This window comes from Camelus ferus, chromosome 7 (assembly GCF_009834535.1).
Source record: "Camelus ferus isolate YT-003-E chromosome 7, BCGSAC_Cfer_1.0, whole genome shotgun sequence".
NCBI lineage: Eukaryota > Metazoa > Chordata > Mammalia > Artiodactyla > Camelidae > Camelus > Camelus ferus.
Genome location: NC_045702.1, coordinates 25853566 through 25876383, shown reverse-complemented (window position 1 = coordinate 25876383; position 22818 = coordinate 25853566). Strand labels below are relative to the sequence as shown.

General features: G+C 40.3%; 1 protein-coding gene across 4 annotated transcripts in view; it reads left to right on the top strand.

Annotated features, from left to right (window-relative positions):
* PTPRZ1 (protein tyrosine phosphatase receptor type Z1) overlaps window positions 1-17816 on the top strand; it is a 163062-nt gene extending 145246 nt beyond the window's left edge. For all 4 annotated transcript variants that reach the window (XM_006183862.3, XM_006183861.3, XM_014558518.2 and 1 more), the window contains 11 exons: window positions 508-642; window positions 1468-1631; window positions 3298-3433; window positions 4816-4962; window positions 7716-7809; window positions 8115-8188; window positions 9539-9667; window positions 10431-10577; window positions 14182-14324; window positions 15132-15267; window positions 16849-17816. In XM_006183862.3, the coding sequence (XP_006183924.2) occupies window positions 508-642; window positions 1468-1631; window positions 3298-3433; window positions 4816-4962; window positions 7716-7809; window positions 8115-8188; window positions 9539-9667; window positions 10431-10577; window positions 14182-14324; window positions 15132-15267; window positions 16849-16989 (1446 nt within the window). In that variant the 3' untranslated portion in view covers window positions 16990-17816. The remainder of the gene's footprint in view (window positions 1-507; window positions 643-1467; window positions 1632-3297; window positions 3434-4815; window positions 4963-7715; window positions 7810-8114; window positions 8189-9538; window positions 9668-10430; window positions 10578-14181; window positions 14325-15131; window positions 15268-16848) is intronic.
* Window positions 17817-22818: the final 5002 nt, after the last annotated feature.

Sequence of the window (22818 nt, the reverse complement as noted above, 5' to 3'; positions counted from 1 at the left end):
TTGCTTTTAGTAGAGTCAGCCTGAGGACGCAGCAGGAGTCAGGAAAGCTGCTCTGCATTCCTGTCTAGTAGGTATGACAGCTAAAGGGAAACTCTGAACATTGTAGGTCAGAAGGTTTCCCTATAAATCAAGCTACCTGCTCTTTAAATACATTCTTTGTTCAGTGAGAAAAAAATAAATAAATGAGACTCATTGAAAAGCTACATAGAGTGAAGTAGATTTTATTCACGGGAGATGGATTCCAGTCCTGCCTGTATAGTGACTCAGGACATCTGGCCTCGCTTTCCTCATCTGAAAGGGGGAAGTGGGACCCACGCATCTCAAGTCTCTTCAGCTCTGTGATTCTGTCCCTGGTCTCCTCTACCACTAACCTGCAGTCACCTAGAAAGGAAAGAAAACGTTTAGAAGAATGAGGGAGTTGTGGCCTCTGATCTTTGCTGATTTCAGGAACGACTTACACTGAGCATTTGAAATATGGAAAGAACACCTTTACTTTCTCTCTTGCAGAGAAAGTGCGACCAGTACTGGCCTGCAGATGGGAGTGAAGAGTATGGGAACTTTCTGGTCATGCAGAAGAGCGTTCAAACTCTTGCTTATTATACTGTGAGGAATTTTACTCTAAGAAACACAAAGATCAAAAAAGTGAGTCCAGGGTGCAGGGTATGGCTCAGTGGTAGAGCACATGCTTAGGATGCACAAGGTCCTGGGTTCAATCCCCAGTACCTCCATTTAAAATAGCAAAAGAGGTGAGTCTGCAAATGACAGATATCATTAATGGAGTAACCCATCTGTCCTTTTTTAAGTGAATGGCTGGTACAACCAAAACAGGGTAAGAATATATATAATTCAAGTCATTAAGAATTCTTATCACAGCTACACCTTAACCCCAAAGGTTTCTCCCAAGTCTCCATAGGAGAAATGCTAGCTCTGGCTTTGGCACCATGTTTGCCTTGGTGCCAGTGGTTGCAGCGATACATGAACAGAAGTCCCTGTCCCATGTGACCGCTGCACATGCAACTAAAATGTGTAAAGATTGAAAGGAGGAGGAAAAGAAAAAGTAATTTATGAGTCAGGGCTCCTCAAAAAAAAAAAATACATATATATACATATATGTATGTATACATACATATATTTAGAGAGAGAGGGTTTTGTTTGTTTGTTTGTTTGTTTGTTTTTAAGAAATAGACTCCAGGCTGGAAATTCAGGCAAGGTTTCTGTGGTTTAATCTTGAGGAGAATACCTTCTTCGGGAAACCTCAGCCTTTGCTCCTAAGGCCATTAGCGGATTAGCTGAGACCTACTCACGTGATGGTGCATAGTCTGCTCAGTCAGCATCAAGCTACAAGTCCTTGATGCTTCAGGACCCCGTGTGTGTGTGTGTGTGTGTGTGTGTGTGTAGGTGGGTGGGTGTGGGTGTGCGTGCTCACACATGTGTGTTCCAGCTGATCAGCTGTCCGGTCTCTTCCAGGGGTCCCAGAAAGGAAGACCCAGTGGGCGCCTGGTCACGCAGTACCACTACACCCAGTGGCCAGACATGGGCGTGCCCGAGTACTCGCTGCCTGTGTTGACCTTTGTGAGGAAGGCATCCCACGCCAAGCGCCACGCCGTGGGGCCTGTCGTTGTCCACTGCAGGTGCGTCTCAGAGCCCGGCTCCTAAGCCCAGAGCATTGCTTACGCCAACGAAAAAGGGAGTCAGAGGAACAAAGCTTTTGCGAAAAGGGGAAGGATTTCATGAAGTGTGGGGAATGAAAGTACGCGCCCATTGTCCTAGGAGGCCACTGGGCCATGAGGAAGTGAGGATGCCAGACTCAGGATCTGATTGTTGAATATGTCAAAGCACCAGGTGTTTTTAATGGTGTATATTATTCTATTTGAAATTGGATTTCAACTTAATAACTGGGTGAGGCAGGCAGCATAGTGTTTTGTTACTAAACAAACATTTATTACAACATAATGTCGTGGGATAAAAATGCTTGAGACACAGCCCCTATTGCTAAGAGTTAGTAGTCTATTGTAGACCTGTTCTTCCAGGTTTACATTCAAAAAACCAAAGCCCAGAAAGTGTGGGGAATGTATCAAGATACTTCTCAGTTGTTTTTAAACAGTTTGGGATCAAAACCCCTTTCTCATTTTCCTGAGTTCCTTCTAATGTATCCTCTTGAATGTGTTACCAATTCATCATTGCCCAAGTAGTTTCATTTCCAAGCCTGGGATGATGAATAGAAATGATGTTATTTCAAAGAAAGAGAAAAAGAAATGTGTTAGAGGTTTGAGGGTAATATTTTTCAGTGAAAATAAAGATAGCAGTTAATGTTTACTGAGTGCTGACTCTGTGCCAAGCGTTACGACCACACAAATCAAATTCATTTCTCCTGTGTCGTATTTTGGTCAAAGCCATGTCTGTGTTTTTACAGAAACAAGTGTTTCCCTTTGATATGCAGCATATCTGACACATTCTAATTACCTGTCTCAGGAGTTATCCTCCAAGTTTGAGAGACCTATCTGGAGTTTGTTTTTATCTGTTAGCCTGACTGATCAGCTGCGGGAAACAGGAAGATGCAAGAAAAATAGCTCTGAAGGTCAGGGATTGTTTCTTAGCAAATGGAGAAGGACCCGAGCATTGTGTGGAGCAGGTGCTAATTTTCCACTGTAGCATTTCCTACTTGTCAGAGCATTTGAAAAGAATCCTGTCTATGAATTCTGTCCCTCCAGTAGAGGAGGCTTTGAAGAAGTCCATAGATAATGGCCCTTTAGAAATGACTGAAGTTATGCTTTATTCCTCACCGTCTCACTGAAATGGTATTTTCAGCTGAAGCCTTCGCCAACTCTTTTTATTTCCATTAATGCGGAAACCTTTACAAACGTGTTTACCTGGCAACACGGACCCAGAGACCTTTTCTTTTCAGAGTTTGGTGGAGTTGATGCTTTTATTTTTCTCCAATTATATGTCTGTTTGCTATGCTCTGATGCATAATATTTTCGTTGTATAATATATAATGAGTAATAACTATAATTATTGAAAACAAAAAATCTCCAACAGCAATAGTCAGGTTGTTTTGTAGTTTGACCTGTGAGCCAAAAAGAAAAAAAAACAAACAAACAACTTTTTATTTGTTGTTTGAAGCATTATGCTTCACTTCCCAAACGCTTACCATTTGGGACTGCTAGATTATTTCTAAAAGTGGCTCATTTGCTTGGGGGCGGCATTATTTTAATTTCCAAGACAGCCGACAGTGACCTGTCGTCAAACGTATTTTATACTTGACATTGAAATCGCTCTTGCCTATGTGCTCTTCAGCGCTGGGGTTGGAAGAACGGGCACGTACATCGTGCTGGACAGTATGTTGCAGCAAATTCAACACGAAGGAACTGTCAACGTTTTCGGCTTTTTAAAACACATTCGTTCACAAAGAAATTACTTGGTGCAAACTGAGGTAGGATAAAAAGGGTAATTTCATTTATCTGCGGGTTGGAAACGTCTCTAAAATGCTGGCTAGACCAGCGCTTGTATTACCCGGTGCCTTAGTCTCATGGGGCGCCCTGGAATAAAGTGGAACAAACAAGGGGGCTTGAAACAGCAGAAATACGTTGCCTCAGAGTCCTGCAAGGTGTCGGCAGGGCCGTGCCCCCTCCCAAACCAATAGGGAGGGATCCTCCCTTGTCTCTTCACGTTTCTGATAGCCCCATATTTCCTTACATGTAGCACGTAACTCCAGTCTCTGCCTCCGGCTTCACACGCTGTCTCTCCTCTGTGTCCATGTCTGTGTCCCAATGTCCCTCTTCTTATAAGGACACCAGTCACTGTCTCATCTTAACTTAATTACCTCTGCAATGACTATTTACAAATAAGGTCACATTCTAAGGTGCCAGGGGTTTAGGGCTTCAGCGTGTCTTTCTGGGGAACACAGTTCAACCTGTAACACCAGGTAATTGCGTATAAGCCGTGGATGGACCAGCCACATTTTGTCTATTTTGTGATCAAATTGGAAACTATCTTTAAAATGACATTGGTCGCAGAGAAGGTTCAGAAAGAGTAAGTGGATCAGTTAACACTCATCCCCCGGCAGAATCCTCAAGTCTTCCTGCATATAGTGAATCAATGGCTTTATTTTCACATTTAAAAAGTGTGAATTATGCTCCAGGTATATCCCTTTTTAGACCAATATCATTTACCCATCGATGACACAGGACAAAGTCTGCATATCTGTATTTTATTTTCACTGTTTCTAAATAAAAATGGATATAAATTGGAAACGATGGATGGCAGCTTAAAAGCAATAAGAAACATATGACCGAGTGGGCTTCAAACCAAGCAAACTTCATTCCATCGAGGAAATGACATTCCAGTAAGATAAGGCCAGGGAAGAGCCCCCAACATGGAAAAGAAGGTAACTATTAAAACCAGTGTAGGGAACTGTTCTAAGTTACATACGACCGGCTAAAAGGAGAGAATTGGGAGGGACAGAAGAGAGGGCCCATCAGAAGTACAGGAGTCAGCGCACAATGGGGGAGAGGGTCTCAGGGTTGAAGGACAGGCAGCGAGGGCATTGCTTTGCCTCCAAAAATCTTCTGGTAGCCTCCTTCCAGAAACACTGATACACTAGAAGTAGACAAGTGAGGTGTGGAAAGAGTTGTGTTCTCTCTTGACGACCTCCTTTCTTCCATCTGACATCCTGTCGGGTCTGGTAAACAATCTTTGTGTTTACCACCACCATTTTGTTAAAATCTTTTTATCCGTCACTGGAAGATACTTTTGTACCTGGATACATATAAGGAAAACCTGAAGTAATATTCCTCTTTGTCATTGTTTTGCCAGGAACAGTACATCTTCATTCATGACGCCCTGGTGGAGGCCATCCTGAGTAAAGAGACCGAGGTACCCGACAGCCACATCCACGCCTACGTGAACGCGCTCCTCATTCCCGGGCCGTCCGGCAAAACAAAGCTAGAAAAACAATTCAAGGTGAGTTTTCTCGGAAGCCCCTTTCTGGGGTGTCACCGACAGAATGGCATGTCCCTGTGTCTCCCCGTCTGAGTGGACGAGGCCACACAGACAGGCTGAGGGCTCTGTAGGCAAGTGGCTTCACGCTGTTCTTGACAACAGGCAACAGAGCCACTTGGTGAACTTCAAGGAACACCCTAATTTTGAGTAGCAGGAGGGAAAGTGCTCAGAAACCCTAGACTGACTTTCAGAAACGCAGACATGGTCCAGAACAGGAGGGCCCAGAGCAGAGCAGAACGAACAGGCAGAACCTCTGACTCAGACAGGACAAGTGCTCTTACTGCTTTGAGAAAACCAGACCACTCAGCCGTGAGTGCTACGGCCCGGGCTGTTCCCGCTGCTCTTGGGAAGAGGCTGTCTCAGTTAAGCCCCTGGGCGGGAACAGGCCACACCGCACGAATAGCTTCTTCCACCCCGAGTTCTCCCGCTCACCCTGTCACGAGGCAGTCAGCTAGAGGGGGCAGGTGGGCGTGCTTTGTTCCATATCCCACCTCCCCCAGCCTGGCCCTCCGACTTCCAGAAATCAGTCAGCAGAGAATTCAGAAGGCACTTGTCATCAGCCCCGCCAGCTGGGATGGGGGACTTGAAGGGCTGTGGCCGTCCAGAGGAATGGAGGCGTGTTATTTTGTTCCCCATCGTCCCTGTGCTAACCTCTTACTTCCCAGGGTTGCTAGAGAAACAGGGCCGGTTTCCGAAGAAGGCCTGTCTAGGAGGAACTTGGAAGGCCCTGGAAAAGCCCAGGAGAGTCAGCAAACTTTGAGACTGCAGTTTTTTCCTCTCTCTTTCCCCTGACTTACAATCTAGAAGATTTAGTCATTATGAATTCCCTCTGACTTTCTGCCTTCTCAGTCAGCACCTTCTGTGCTTTTGTTAGGAGTAAGAGACAGAATAAGGGTGGATGCTGGACTTAGAAAACCTGCTGACAGGAAGATGTAACTATTTTATTCAGCCAAGCTTACTTGAGTCATAAAGAAACACTGTAAGGAAAGAAAAAGTGCACAGTACAGCATCCAGAAACAGATAATAAAGAAATATAAAGCACTGACATTAGGTTGCAAAGTACAGTTTTTCTCTAAGTTGAAAAAATTTACATGTATTACCCATTTTCCACAGAATTCCCATTTAAATATGACTTCCCACACACACACACATTTACGTAAAAGAATTGATATCACTTATATTGGATAATTCAGGATCAAAATGGAAATGTCAGCTATGAGATCAGTATCCAATTAAAAAGAGAGACATTTGATTCTGTTTCCTGTTATCGTCATAACCAGGGAAATTTAGGAAACTGTGTGTACGGGGTGTGTACACTGTCCAATAAAAAAAGGTATTTATTCAAGTTTACCCATAGAAAAATGTCCTTGAAATGAATTGCGTGTCTATTTATTCAACAAATATTTATCAGAAAACTACATCAGGCCAGGATTTTGTGTTTGTTATTGATTTTAAAATTAACATTGAAAAGTAAAGAACTAAAAATATCCCAAGCAATACTGAAAAATAAGGAATAGAAATTTGTTGTGTTGTGTATGAAAGACTTTTTGTGCAAATATAATAATTGCTATTGAAAAACAAATTAGCCAGAGGCACCACGTGCCTGTGGAAATTGTTATATGACAGATTTGACATTACAAATTGGTGAAGAAAGAACAGACTATTCAGTAAATGATGCTGGGACAATTTCCATGTGGAAACAAGTACAATTTGGTCCCTCCCACACCTCAAACAGTAAAATTATTCCAGTTGGATTAAATATCTAAAGATGAAAATGAAGTCTTATAACTGTTACAGAAAATACTGGAAAATATCTTTTGAGAATTCAGGTAGAGAAGGACTTCTTACGTAAAAAATGTACTTCACAGAAATCTTAAGGAAAAGCTTAATAAATTGTCTGTAAACATCTGAGTGATTACAGAGAGCAAAGACATTTGCAACTTTCTTAGACTGTAGATGTACATTTAAGACATCAAAACCCCCTACAAATTAATAAATGACAGTGAAGTAGAAATATGAAAAGGCAATCATCAAAGTAGAAATAACTAAAATTCACAGTCTCACAATAATTGAGGAGATGCAAATCAAAACCGTGACGTACCATTTTTCATCTGTTAGCCTGTCAAATACCAAACACCAGTGACTCCTGATTGTCTCCAGAAACTCTCACATGTATGAGCACTGAGAATTACACAAGGGGTATTCATCGCTACAGAGTTTGAAATAGCAAACATTGGAAGTAGCCCAAACATTCACTAATTGGGGATTAGATAAATAGCAAGTGGACTATTCATGTGGTGGAGTACTAAATGAATAAAATCCAGCTGTCTGCTTATTCATGTTTACACACTCACGCAGACACATACCACGCAATTTATCTCCCAACTGCAGTGGAGAATTTAGGTAGAGAAAGCAGAGGGTGCACACCTGTAAGAAAGCCCTGAGGAGAGCTTCCCAGTGCTAACAGTCAGCTAGACATCACGTGGTCTCTTCCTTTTCCAACCCCCCTGGCATAGAACATAGATGTGCCAGGAAGTCCCCTAAAACAAGTGTAACTCAAGGAATTCTTGGGAAACAAGTCACATATATTTATATTCAGTATTTTAACTTTGTTGGGTTGCACGTGTACATGAGTGTGTGTGAGTGTGTGTGTGTTTGAGTATTTGAGTGACTTAAATGAAAGACTGTATTTTTCCCTGGACATCCTTTCTCAGCTTCTGAGTCAGTCAAATATACAGCAAAGTGACTATTCCACAGCCCTAAAGCAGTGCAACAGGGAAAAGAACAGAACTTCTTCCATCATCCCTGGTAAGCTATGTTGAATCTTGGGGGGGGGGACGACGTTTTAAATAATAGAAGCCTTGTAGGTAATTTGACAATATTTGTACATCTTGAAACAAAAACAATGCTCTCATATTTTTCTAATCATGCCAGATAATGTAAGTGTTAACAAGGATTCTCAAACCCTGAAGTCTCGTCTAAAAGCACAAAATTAGCTTAAAAGTCAAAGACAGTCAAGTTGAACAATGCAGCTGTTCTGCTGTTGGGGGTTGGGCGAGGGGAGCGGTACAGCGCTGAGCTTGGTGGTTTGTGATGAATGTTCTGTGTTCCAGTGGAAAGATCCAGGGTTGGCATTTCATCCCTGAGCGGGGAAGGCACAGACTACATCAACGCCTCCTACATCATGGTAAGTCAGGGTCACGGGGGAGACAGCCCGCCGGCTTGTTTTACCAGAACCACAACCAGGGTGGATTGCCCGAAGCAGTGACTGGCAGGTGCGGAGTGGGGGCAGCACCCCTCGTGGACAGAAGTCACATCTGATAATTGCAGGTCACAGCCCACAGCAGCAGTAGAATCACAGCATCCTTGATGTTTTTATGCGTGTGAAACTGGAGAACCCTCAATCAAGGGAAATGAGTAGATGCAGGAACCACATTCATCATTCAGAACTGATAAGCCAATACAAAACATCCACTCACCTTCCTAAGAGGCTCCGTTTCATTTACCAAAGCAGATTCCCTGCAGACCCAGGACACGCCAGCTTTAGCCAAGCCCAGTCTCACCATCCTGGTGGCTCCAGGTTGGTGGTACAATTCTCCCCCTGCGAACTAGGCTCATTTGGGGACTCGGATTTCTAAAGATACAATACAAGATACAATTCTTTCCGTCTGCATTTAGATCTGCTGTCAGAGGGGTGAGGGCTTTAGTAGTGATTGTGTGACCAACTCTATTTCAGGTCAGTCAGTCACAGAGCTTGGCTTTGGTTAAGAGGGTCCTGATTCCCATGCCAAAACCATTGTTTTGTTTATCCAGAAAAGAAAGTACAAAGGAATATCCCTGCAGGAACAGGGAGATGTGTGATGGTGGCATCTAGAAACATGCCACACTTCAAATGAGCCCATGGGGGATGGGAACAGGATCTGAGAGACCCTGTTGCAGAAGGGGCTAACTGAGCCATGATTTTAGTAAGCAGCAATATAGAAATCATGATTCGTTCATTGGCACCAGCTTCCAGGTTACTGCGGCAAAATCTGCAAAGTACCTCCCTGGTTCCTCTCCTGTGCTGGAGCCAGGGTGTGAAGGTATCATGCTACCAGTAGCTGTGAAACTTGGCACTCTGCCATTGGGACTTGTGAAAAGGAAGAGAGAGAAAATTTCTAGATTTCCACTCTATCTAATGTAGGAGACATTGTCCACAAGCCATTTTAGTAAGTCTCCTTCTAGAGGTGAGAGTTGTGTAAGCTTGGACACAACACTTAACTTCTTAAGCCTCAGTTTAATCATCTGTAAAATGGGGATCACATTACCGTTCCCATAGTACTGCTGTGAGGAATGAATAGCGTAAAGGGAAGAAAACACTTGGTGCTATACCTGGCACGTGGGAAGTGCCCATAACATTGGCAATAAGAATCACATTATTGTTTAGAGACACGATCTTAAAAAAGCCTGACTTGACTTCAGGTCCGTTAACCTATAAATGTTTTCTGAATATTTCAAGTCATATGCCAGGGCTCTTTCTATCTTCTTGGTTTTGTAGGGTTATTACCAGAGCAATGAATTCATTGTCACCCAGCATCCCCTTCTTCATACCATCAAGGATTTCTGGAGGATGATATGGGACCATAACGCCCAGCTGGTCATTATGCTTCCGGATGGTCAAAATATGGTGAGTCCCTCAGGTCACTTTAGGTGCTTTCTTTTCAGGGGAAATGTCAAGGCACAACCACCAGATGTCCACCATACAGTGTATTTTTTTAAACTAATAAACTGTCATTGAAGTCACACCTTGTCTACTATTGGGCTTTGTTTGGATGCAGTCTCCTAAGTCTGAAATTGTTGAACAATAGTTTTAAATAAAAGTAGGTTAAAATTAACTTAAATATTTTATGACTCTGCTTATCAAAATTAGAATTGCAGCCATGAATGAAGTCAGCCCATATGCTTCTATTTACATTTTTTTTCAAATAAAACTTGTTAAGATACTTGGAGATTCCCTAAGTTTTGGGAGATCTGTAGAATTTTTTTAAAACGTCTATTTCATTTAGGGTTTGCATATAAACTTAACTTTGAGATTCATTTCTTGTTTATGAAGTCATACTGACCATTCCAAGCAGCAATGAAAATTGCTGAGCTCCTAAAATCACTTGACTCTTCTCTGCTGAGTTATCAATTATAGAAGCAACAACTTACCTTTGTTACTGATGTGCTAAGAAAGCAACATAACAAAGCACCAATTTGGTTTCTTAAGTTTAATATTTTATTCTGCACATCAATCTGTTTTAAGAATCAAGATTTTAAGAGTAAATTTTGAGATTCAACTAAAATTTTGAGTTGAATTTTCTATGGCGACCAGTTAACTTCAGTTAGCAGTCTGACTTAAAGATGTTTTTTTTAAAATCTAGAATCTTCTTTGGTTTTTAATCCTCCAGGCAGAAGACGAATTTGTTTACTGGCCAAATAAAGATGAGCCTATAAACTGTGAGAGTTTTAAGGTCACTCTTATGGCTGAAGAACACAAATGTCTGTCTAATGAAGAAAAACTTATAATGCAAGATTTCATCTTGGAAGCTACACAGGTATGGACGTAGTTTAAATGACAAACTTTTCATCTTAAGCACACGTTCAATATATGCTAATTGAAGGATCTTTCCTAGAACTAAGAAGAAGGAATCTGATTTCTTATAAATGGAGACAGATTACCCAAATAATAAATTTTACCTTACTTGTCAATTTTATTTTCAAAATCTTATAGAACCTTAACAATTAGTCGTCACTAAACTCCACTGCTCCTGACTTCTACACACGCAGGAAGTCAGAGATTTTCCTTGTATTCCAAAGCAGTTGCTAATAGAACTTAAGTTGAGAATAAAGAGTAAAAAAAATTTTTTTCATTAATCCTAATTCTCACCTTGTATTCTTCTAAGTAAAACAGGAAAAATAGCACCAACCAAGACGAGCTCACTTCTCTCTCCCAATGTACAGCGAGCTAACGAGTGAAGAACTGCTGGAAAGCGTGCAGTGCTGTGAACTAGGGCTGTTTTACTAAACTCATGGTTATCGACAAGGCACCCATCTGAATTCTCTGTTAATAATTATTTCTGTAATTATAGCACAGTTCACAAATTATTGTACAGCTCCAGTGAAATACTAAAAGATGCTAATAATGATGAGTACGGCCTGTGAGATTCAGAGTACCTTCTCAATAAGAAAAAAAAATGAAATCACATTTTAGATGGTTTAAAAGTTTCACTCTAATTCTGAAACTGGTGAACCATATAGGATATATAGGAAGATTCACTGCTCTCTAGAATATCTGATTGATCAAAACTTATAAAATTAAGAATGCAAATAGGATTTTAATGTAAACAATATAGCAATGGAATAGTATCCTACCTGATTAGAACAAAAATGAACATGTTAAAAGACTATGAAAACGAATATATGTATTATATGCATGACTGGGACATTGTGCTGTACACTAGGAATTGACACATTGTAACTGTACATCAAACAAACAAACAAACAACAGACAAACATGTTGATCCCTGATGAGCAACGATATGGCCTGGAGAGAGTGACTTACATTCCTTATTTGAAAAATGAGGGGCAACAATTAGAAGAATACTGTGGTCCCTGAGAGCACTTAACAGTCCACGCTAGTTTCTACCTGTAATTGTTCCTTAAACACCCATTCAGCTCTGTGCTTCTCATGAGCTCCTCTCATCACTCTCACCAACTATTAGAAAGCTTATCACTAGAGTAATCATCATTAGATACCATTATCTTATCATAACCCACTGTCCTGATCACTGACCAAGTCTAATACCTAGATTGGCCTTGTGTAATCAGCACAATTTTTCTCCTAGTATTATCCAAAAAAAAAAAAACCCAAAACAGAGAAAGGCGTTCATGACTGATCCCAATTTAGTATGTCATCTCTATGTAAATCAGCTTCTATGGATGAACAGCTTGACAACCTAGGAGTCTAACAGGAGAGGGCAGTGTTTCTAAAGCAGTGATCAAGCCAGAAGAAAAGACTGCAGGGGGAAGTTCCATAACTTCAGACATTTGTAGACACTTCTCCCTGCCTCCCTGGCAAAAAAAAAAAAAAAAAAAAAAAAAATCACAGCATTGAGGTTGGTAGGGAAGTGATGGTCTACACCATATGCTCAGGGTTCATTATAGTGCCCAGGAGGTTTGGCATAAGCTACTGAAATCAAGAGCTGGGGCCGTTAAAAAAAAAGAAAGAAAGAAAAAAGCCTTTAACTTATTCACTTGGTATGAGTTACTTTTTGATTTATTAAATTTTGAATAGATTAAAGAGAATGCTCATAAAATATGCACATGATATAAAATTGATACAATCAATGAGCTCAAGAAAAATAACACAACCTTTACCTTTGAAGTCCTTCCTGTGCCCCCATTCCATTCTGTCTCTTCCTCCCTTCAGAAGTAACCACTTCCTGAATCCGTTTTAATCACTTTCGTGATTTACATTATAATTTTCCCCTTTCTCTTTGTGCTCCTTAACACCATGCTTAGTGTTGAGTATTTTTGAGCTTCATATTACATATACTTATCAGAGATTTTCTGCTTTCCTTCATCCTTACAATGCTGAGATTTACCCATAGACTGAAGTATTGTAGTTCAAATTCATTTACTTTTGTGGTTTAGCATTCCAGTCTATAAATACATGCTTTTCTTCCTATGCTCCATTGGGGTTATTACTTGTTTTGTATTGTTCTGTTTTTTTATTACAAATAGTGCTGCCATGAATGTTTTTAGCTACGTACAAAATTTTTTTTAGGTGTACTGGGAATTCCCCTGCCTGGTCATTGGGTCTGGGCATCGTCAACTTTCCTCAACTTTATCGAGTAATGCCAGTGATTTTCCAAAATGATTCTGCCAGTCTGCTCTCCCATCAGGAGTGCACAAGTAATTTGGAATCTCTGCATCCTCACCAGCATTGTGGTGGGAATGAAATGGGATCTCATGGTGGTTTTAATTTGCATTTTTCATGTTGCACATGAAATTGAATATCTTTACATCATCTTTTGTAAAGTTTCTGTTCATTATATTTGCCCTTTTTTCTGTTAGTCTGTCATTTTCTTACTGATTTATTGCTGGTCTTTATATATTTTGGATATAATCTTTTGTCAACTATACATATTGAAAACACATTCTTCTGGTTTGTAATTTGATGTTTTGACTTTGTGATTTTTTGGGGGTTTTTTTGGAGAATTGTAGATGCTAAGTTTGGCTCATAAGGATTTGTTAATATTTTTCTTTCCCTCTTTTATAAGGAAACCATCATTTAGTGTCTTAAAAATCCTTTCTTACCCTAAAATCATAAAGATACCTTTCTACATTGTTTTCTAAGTGTTAGATAGTTCTGCTGAAATGTCTTGTATTATATTTTGTGAGTCAAGGGTCTAGTTTCATTATTTTCATGTGAATAACCACTGTTCAACATCTTTTATAAATCAACTATACCAGTTCAGTTATCAATCAAATTTCTGTATATGCATAAGTGACTTTAGGAAACTGGGGGGTCAGAGGTTTAAGAGATTTAAAGTCACACAACCCAGTATGGTCACTTAACCAGGAATCAAAACTGGGACAATAGTGGACTTACATCTCTGTCCTCTTTGCCAGTATTTCCCCTACTGTGTCATGCAATCTTATTCTTCTCGTAGTTAAACTTCAGTAATGCCAGTATTTGAAGAAGTCTATGCTATTTTTTCTTTTTTTTTTAATTTAAGTATAGTTGATGTACAATATTATATAAGTTACAAGTGTACAATACAGTGATTCACAATTTTTAAAGGAAGAACTTCTATTTTTACAACAAATTTTAAACCTGAAGATTTCTTTTTGTTAGTTTACATTTATCGGCACACACACATCTTTGGTACATCCTTAGACATGATTTGACTGGGAAGATAAGCCCACGAACAAGGTTTATTTTTGGAGTAAAAAAGAGATTACATCCATACGTGGCAAATGTGTCGTCAGGGCGGTTTCTCCCTTCCATGCTGGAGGACGGGCCGCGCCGCCGCTGCTCACCCTGTGTGTGATTTGGTTTTATTACCTTCCTGTAATTTCTGATTTTCCTCAATAAATCTACTCACCAACCAACATGACTCTTTTAAAAACATTCATTTTTATGGTTTCTTATAGGATGATTATGTACTTGAAGTGAGACATTTTCAGTGTCCCAGATGGCCAAATCCAGATAGCCCCATTAGTAAAACGTTTGAACTCATAAGTATTATCAAAGAAGAAGCTGCCACCAGGGATGGGCCTGTGATTGTTCACGATGAGTAAGTTTCACACTTTTAACTCGTTTCACGCCCGAACATTTTCTGGGTGTCTGTGTATTTCTGTTGTCTTTGTACTAACCTAATACTTTGGACCAATAGTGAATTCTTCAGCCAGGGTGGATTATCTGCTTCTAAGGGACCAGATTAACACAGAATAGTTTTGAGGTTGTTTTCCACTTCTCTTGGAGCTCCTGTTGAAGGCAGAAGATGGGAGCGTGATCACAAGAATCTGCCCTTGCATTATGTATGCTGAGAATACTTTGTGTGATGGGTCAGGGTTTTAGAACCTGAATTTTGTTGGTGATGGTGGTGGTGGTGCTAACCAGTGAGACATTTCTCAGCCGTTTACTTCTTGAGATAGGAGTGAAATTAATATATTTCTTTTTTACCAGAAATAGGAATTTTCATCCAATAAATCTTTCCAGGTTTCTGTTGTGGATAAATTAAAAAATGCATATGCTGGAGTTGTCTTCTATATATATTATGTATGATACATATTATATAATATATATTATACCTAAGTCAGATCATTGTGATTTATTGCCAACTCTCTCCATAGTATAAAAATATTAAATGTATAACCAAATATTAAACTTCTATAAAGCACCTCATTACTAATATCATGGCCATTAGTTCAATCACATTTAATTCAACCACAGTTCCATGCACAATAAAATAATGAAACAATATATTAAAAAATTCAGTGTTCTTACTGCAAAGTTGTCGAAGCCACGTGCTCTGTGAGTTCCAAAGGTGAACATTTGATGCATCTGAATGGAGTCTTTGTCCCCTTCCCTTTGCTTCCAGGCATGGAGGAGTGACAGCAGGAACTTTCTGTGCTCTGACAACCCTTATGCACCAACTAGAAAAAGAAAACTCCATGGATGTTTACCAAGTGGCCAAGATGATCAATCTGATGAGGCCAGGAGTCTTTGCCGACATTGTAAGTAATAAAGCAGTGAGTCAGACTTTTCCTGTTAGAGCACTACTTTCTAGAGATTGCTGAAATCATTTTGCCATGTATCAAGAAAGAGCACGGTGATAACATTAGCATCTTGTTTTCAAGCTGAATTATATTCAGTTTGCAATCCAGAGAACCAGAACAATTAACAGTAAACATTTTAAAGTTTATCTTCCAGAAAATTGATGGATCAAAAATTTTAAATCTTCTGTGTGCCGTTTTGCAAGACTCATTGTAATTCTTAAAAATATCCTCAGTAGGAGTGCCAACTAATCAGATTTATCCAACAAAAAAATAGTTACTTTCTTGGGGTTCAAGTTCTGCATAGCCTCAAAGAAAAGTCAGAAGATAGATGTCAGAGACTTAAACATTGAAACTGTTTTTTCTCAAGCCAAGTTCATTTTCCTAACTTAAGAAATAGCTAATTCTGAGGTCCTCTTGAGAGAGAGAGAGAAAGAGACTAATACAATCGAGAAAGACACATGGCACATCTGTAAAGAGAAGTCTCAACTCCGAAAATGATTTGGAGGTTTTTATTACTGTAGAAACAAGGGCTGGAAAGACGATAGGGAACTTGGTGCCAATGCCCCAATGGGAGAAGCTTAGGTGGGTGTAGGAGTCATAGGCCCACTTCCAGCTTCCTGGTCTGGGTATGTTAAAGGGTCCATCTTCAAAGCTCCAGCCCAGAGCAGTTGGCCAGCGAGCAAGGTGACCCTTGTGCACACGCACTTCAGAGGAGCCCTTATTAAAAGGCTCATTTGGGCCAGTTGAGTTGTATCAAGCTTGTCCTGTGTGAAATTGTTTTCCAGAGACTGAACTTAAACCCAGGTTTCACAAATGCATTTAATGAGGCCTGTGGTCCTACTGCTAGCCACCAGCCCACGTTCTTTGCAGCTGCCTTCCCCCATCCCACCAGCCGGAGTCGGCCTCTGCAAGAGAACAACTACTTTATTCTTATGTGTGTCTCTGCTCCGAGACCACAGCAGGCACACGCTCACCTTTGCACAGCAGGGCATAGGACCGGTCAGGCTGGTCGAGGGTGAGGAATCCTCGGTCAGCAGTGGGTTTGGTGAAACGCTTGCATTTTGCATGAGTCCTTGGGTTGACGGCACAGTCCTTTTCTGAGACCTCTCCATAAAGAGACAAACCCAACCGACCTCAACACAACTGGAGAAAGGAGAATGAGTAAGTTATTTATGAGTAGGTCACAGATGCCCACTGCCAAAGGGTTCACACACAAGTTGATAAACCAGTAACAGAACCCTGTGACATCACCGTCCAATTTTATGATGTAAACCAATGAGAATAGCGTGCTTGCCATTGGCAAATGCATATGGGCCAATGTTCTAGGTGAATGTTCTCGGCTAATTGTAGAGCTACTTTAAGTTCAGTCAGAAAGAGGCATTCATGTAGATGGTATACCTCTGCTGATTAAAACCGAGCCCTGAACACCATGCCCTTCCATGGATGGTGTTGAAGGGTGACTACAAACAGTCCTTCTTTTTACAAACGTGTGTCTTCATGGAGCTTCCTGTTCCTAACCTCCCATTCTCTGTTCCCCAGGAGCAGTATCAGTTTCTCTACAAAGCAGTTCTCAGCCTTGTGAGCACGAGGCAGGAAGAGAATCCATCCACCTCTCTGGACAGCAATGGCGCAGCACTGCCTGATGGAAATATAGCCGAGAGCTTAGAGTCTTTAGTTTAAGCCGGAGACGGGTAGGGGAGTCCACATCTGAGCACTGTTGTCCTCTTTCTAAAATTAGACAGGAACATCATTCAGTTCTTCTGTCATCTGTTTACTTCTCATTACCTGACAGTAACTTTCATGACAGTAGGCTTCTGCTGCCAAATTTACATCATTAACAACGTGTGCCTTTTTGCAGAACTTCTTGTAATTCACTTAATTGTGTTTAAACTAAAATGATTGAAATTTACAGTGTTTCTAAGAATGGAATTGTGGTATCTTTTTTTCATATTGATTTTAACAGAAATTTCAATTTATAGATACTAGGAATTTCCAACTACAGAAAACATGTTTGTTTTTAGTGTCAAATTTTTAGCTGTATTTGTAGCAATCATCAGGTTTGCTAGAAATGTAACTTTTAATATAGTACGCTGTAAATAAAACACTCTGTTCCCTATGATAGCCAACATTTTACAACTGCAGTATTCACCTAAAGTAGAGATAATCTGATACTTACTGTAAATACTGTTCTAGAGTCTCCCTGGACCAAATTTATATTTATAATTGTAGATTTTTATATTTTACTACTGAGTCAGTTTTCTAGTTCTGTGTAATTGTTTAGTTTAATGATGTAGTTCATTATCTGGTCTTACTTGACAAGTCTTCTGATACCAGTTTTGTGTTTAGTGATTAACTCTGTTTTAGCATGTAATTTTAACTTTTATGGAAAATAAAAAAATGCATTTGTTTTGAAAGAAGATGTTTTTATGAGAATAACACCTTACCCAACATTGTTTAAATGGTTTTTATCCAAGGCATCACAAAAATAAATATAAATATTGCCGTCAGTTTGTGTTTGCTTGTGGAGTGCTGAGGCATGTGGAGCAGAAAACTGTGGACGTGGTCCCTCTGAGATGATGGGCGTGGAAGAAGGTGGATGGGATGGGACTGTGCGTAGAGCTGTGATTCCCGCACTATGCGTTGAGGCACACGGGGAACTCACAAAATTTTACATTTTTGAGAACAACCCAGCAACAGGTACGGACACTGTACCACTGCACTATTAAAGTACTTGGACATAATTACTTAATAAACAGAACCATTATGTATTTCTCTTAGTTTAAGGGAACTATGAAAATGCCACTCAGAAACTAAGCATGCCATGTACCAACAAATGTTGGGAAACTGGTTTAGAACCCAGCTAGGAGTTAGAAGCAAGCAGATTTGCCAGTCAGGAACAAGCTAAGCTGGTTTAGAAGGCAGACAGATGAATAGACAAGGACCAGGAGGTCGTATCTCCCAGAGTGGAAGTAGGTAAGAAGTCCTAGGTTAAGGCAGATTGTCAGGATTCAATGGCTGTGTGCAGGTGAAGGGCAGGGGAGCAGGGAATCATGGGTAACAAGCCTACTTTGATACTGGAAGCAGCCCCCTGCCTTAGCCAGGAGTGTTTTGTCTTGTTTTGTTTTTCCAATTATTTTTCCTTTAATGTGAGAGTAATTCTTGAGTGCTTACTGTTAGACGAGGGTATTATTAGATCTCTGACCCTTCCCGTCTCCTCTCCTCCCCACTGCTGAGGGGGACACCATCCCTCAGTAACACCCAGCTCAGCATCTAAGGCGGAAGGCGAGAAAAGTTTTTTCTCCCCCAGGGGTTCTCACAGTGTGGTTCTCAGACCACAGCATCAGCAAAACCTGGGAACTTGTTAGAAGCGCAAATCCTGGGCCCCCGTCCCCGATCTACCATCTCAGGAACTCTGAGGCTGGGGCTCAGCGACTGGTGCAGATGAAGTTTGAGAACCACTGCTCCTTAGTGAGCAGAGAGCCTCCAGTTTCCTCGAGCAAAATCAGGACATTTTCACCAAATCCTTAAAATAGACTCAAAATGAATGTTTCTGTTTTTTAGCTTTCCTTTTAAAGCGATAGTCATGACGTGATAGGAAGTAGAAAAAAGTCCAACAAAGAGTGAAGTGTCACGGTCACAAAGCATCTGTAAGCGTTGCTCTGCTGGGTATAAAAATAATGAGCTTATTTCTCACCCTCCCGGGGAGGATGGCCACACGGTTAATTTTGCTTCCTCTGTTGCTTTTCTAGCCTTATCTCTTAACCTCTTGTTTTACAGTTTTGTTTCCCCATAACCCACAAAGTCTAATCATAAACTAATTTGAACAGAGTACGTGTCACCGTAATTATTTTTTCCTTAGCCTTTGTCCCAGGAACAAATGGCCTTTGAAGGGATATAGAATTTTTTTTTCCTTCATGGTTTTTCATTAGTGAGGTATCTTGCTCTTCCAAGAGGAAATAACTTTGCAAGTATCATGTATGACAATTATTTTATAGATAAATTCTAATAAAAATACCCTGAAACCAACTTTTTAAAAAGACAGTCCTGTGAGATATAGCCATCTTTCTTTATCTTTGGATCTTTAACTCTGAGACAACTGTCAACTATGAGAAAATACAATTATGAGAAAATTATGAGGAAAACAATCCACACAGCAATCAATAATGAGAAAATAAATGAAGCCTGGTAAGTAAGCCGGTAACCCTAACCCAATTGTTCCCATCTGTTACCAAATTTCATTCATTGTTTCATTGCATTCACAGGTTTTATCCACACATTGTTTTATTACATATTGGTGGCCTTGTTACAAATATATATTTTTTATTCTGCTTTTCATTTTGTTACATAGGCATTTTTATTACATGTCGTTTATAAACTTACCATTGTCATTGTATAATGTTCCTAGTATAGTGGTTTTCAACCAAGGACAGCGTTGCCCCCCAGGGGACATTTGGCAATGTCTGGAGACATTTTGACTGTCACCTCTGTAAGGGGACGTGCTGCTGGCACCTACTGGGCAGAAGCCAGGAGTACTGCCCCACATCCGCAGCGCACAGGACGGCCGTCACAGCAAAGAACCGTCCAGCACAACATGTCAGTGGTACCCAGGTGGGGAGACCTGCCCTCGTGGATGTACCATGGCCCTTGTGATCATATTCCTGATGTCAGCTGTCTAGGCTCTCTTCAGAGTCTTCCTACTACAACACGTGGTAAACATTTCTTTATGCAAAAATGTTTCCCATATTTAGGATCATTGCTCTCAGTGCCATTTGGTGAGCAGATCGTATGAACATTTTTAGGTGCCCTAATAATCTCCTGCTTTCCGAAAGCGTCGTACAGCTTCCCCTCCCACTGCTGAGGTCCTGGGGTCTTGCTGTTCCGCTCACGGGTTCAGACCTCTGCTCAAACCGCTCCTCCCCGGAGCAGCAGCCACAGCGTCCTGTGGGAGTGGCATTCCCTCCTTGCTCCTAAGAAAGATGTTCAGACTGTTTCACACGGATCACAGAAGGACCTTGAGCAGGCTTGCTGTCCTGCGTGTCCCAGCTGGACATCAGCCCACCTCCCTGCACCTGCCTCACCCCCAGGCTCTCCCATCTCCATATCTGCTCGCCTTTTCTCCATAGCACATTTTGTTTCCTGACACATTTCAAATTCCTTTGTTGTCTGTCTCCTCCATGAGTTTATAAGCGCCTCCATTAATTTACTCTCTTGTAAACCTCTGTATTTTCACACTTAGAACAGCACCTGGGATATTAAAGACACTCAATACATTTTAGATGAATGGATGAATAAAGAATATGAATGAATTGTTTTCACCTAGGACAAAAATATTCTCTTTAATAGTCCTTGGGAAACCTGACACTATAGACAGTGTTCCTCAACATACAGTAAATGTATAAATTTTGCAAAACATGTCTACTTTTTTCCGTAGCACCTTTATAAATTAGACCAATTGAAAAAGTGTGTTCTACACGGACGTGATCTCTGATATTAAATCATGTAGAGCAGTTTCGCAATCTTGAGAGAAGTATTAAGGATAAGCTTAATTCATCCATTTAGCCAAATGCACCAGAATTATAAAGTCCATCATAGGTCCCAGTCTAATACGCTAAGAATTTTTTATGGCATCTGTTTCTTCACATAAAATTAATACAAACATTTAATACACATTTAGTACACATTCTATTCAATGTTACACCATAGGACTCTTAACTTAATTTTCACATTTCTGATCTGAAAGCCCCTAATTTGTTAGCATACAAAATGACTTAAACCATTTCTCTAACATACAAAACTTAGAAACTAAGATCTCTTTATAAGCAGATGCATTTTAAAATTTTCTCTTAAAACTGAATTTCACTCGTAGGTAGCACAGAGAATCAGAATTAAATGAACTATTTAGGGAAAGTGGGGAAATCTACACATTTGTCAAAATAAGCAAAACATTTTCATTATTATAAACCGTGATTGACTGTCACCCACTCAGTTGGTAATTGCAGAATATCCTGTTACATTAGAGGTCTTCTCGTTAGTGCAGTTTCAGTGTGCTAGAGTAGGTGGTATCAAATGTTAAGGTCTGTAAATTAAACACACACCAGTTTTAAGAACCTAAACATCCTTGGCATTAAACTAGAGTTAAGTTTTTTTTCAAAGCAATCATTTTTAAAAAGAAAAATAAGATTTGAAAGTGGGAGTAAGAAAAACTGTGGGTGTGAGATTGAAACCTCTTGTTCCATACACAACAATCACTTCTAATCAGACCATGAGAAACACAGCCTGACCTTTGAGAAACTTCCCAAATATGCTAACTTGCAATCCTTTCCTCTGCAGCTTTGGACGTGATTTTTGCCACGTCTCAGATTCCTGTTAATCTTGCTTCAATCCAAGGGGCATCGCTTCAGTTCTGAATTATCCACATAGAGAAATGAACTGATGGAAGTCATTTTTCCCTTGCTTCTACCTTGTTCCATGAAGCTATGTATTGAAAACTATAGCATTAAGGTTCTTAATGAAAACTGTTAAAGTAGAGAAGTGTCTTATAGCACCTTTCCTTCAAGTAAGTGTTTTTATGGACTCAAAGCTAAAAGCACATTTCTGGGGCTTTTTAGAGAATAAATGAAAAATATTCCACATTTTGTTTATACAGTGTGTCCAGTTCTAAGCTCACAGGGATGTATAAAAAGATTCAAAGAACTACCTAGACAAAAACTGAAATGGTTAGAAAATAATTAAGGCCAGTGGGGAAAAATTGATAACTATGGGTCATTACTGTGTAATCACAGAATCCACCCACATGCCACTGTCCTTCTAGGGGCTTTCCCGGGGCAGATTGTATTTTCCCAAAATAGCCCAACCATGCCTTTCAGCCCACGTGTGACCCTTTGAAACTCATCCCATTGAGAAGTGGGGTTTACAATTCCTTCCCTTGAATCTGGGTGGACTTGTGACTACAATGAAAAGTGATGCTATGTGACTTCTGAGGCTAAGTCGTAAAAGGCAATATAGCTTCTGCCTGGATCTCTTGGGATAGTTCACTCTTAGAACAGTACCATCATCCCTTGACAGACCCACACATGAAAAGACACGTGTGGAAAGAAACCAAGGTCTTATCCTGAGCTTCCAGATAGAACCAATTTGCCTGCTATGTGAGCAAGCTGTCTTGAAATGGAATCCCCAGCTCCCAGCCAACATACCCCAAATGAGACTGTGTGAAGCAAAGACAAGCTGTTCCCACTGAGCCATGCTCGAATTGCAGATTGATGAGCAAAATAAATCACTGTTTACGCCATTACATTTTGTGGTAGCTGGTTAAACAGTGAGAGTAACCAGAACTCGTCTTGTATTTCCAAGCTTATAAAACCATGAACTTTTATTTCCCAGGACTCCCTTGCAGCTAGGGTTCTGGATGTGAATTATGTTCCACCAAACATAGGAAGCCATGTTTGGAAACATAGATATTATTTTAGCATGACTGGTGATATTGTAATAAAACATACATTATGTATTTGC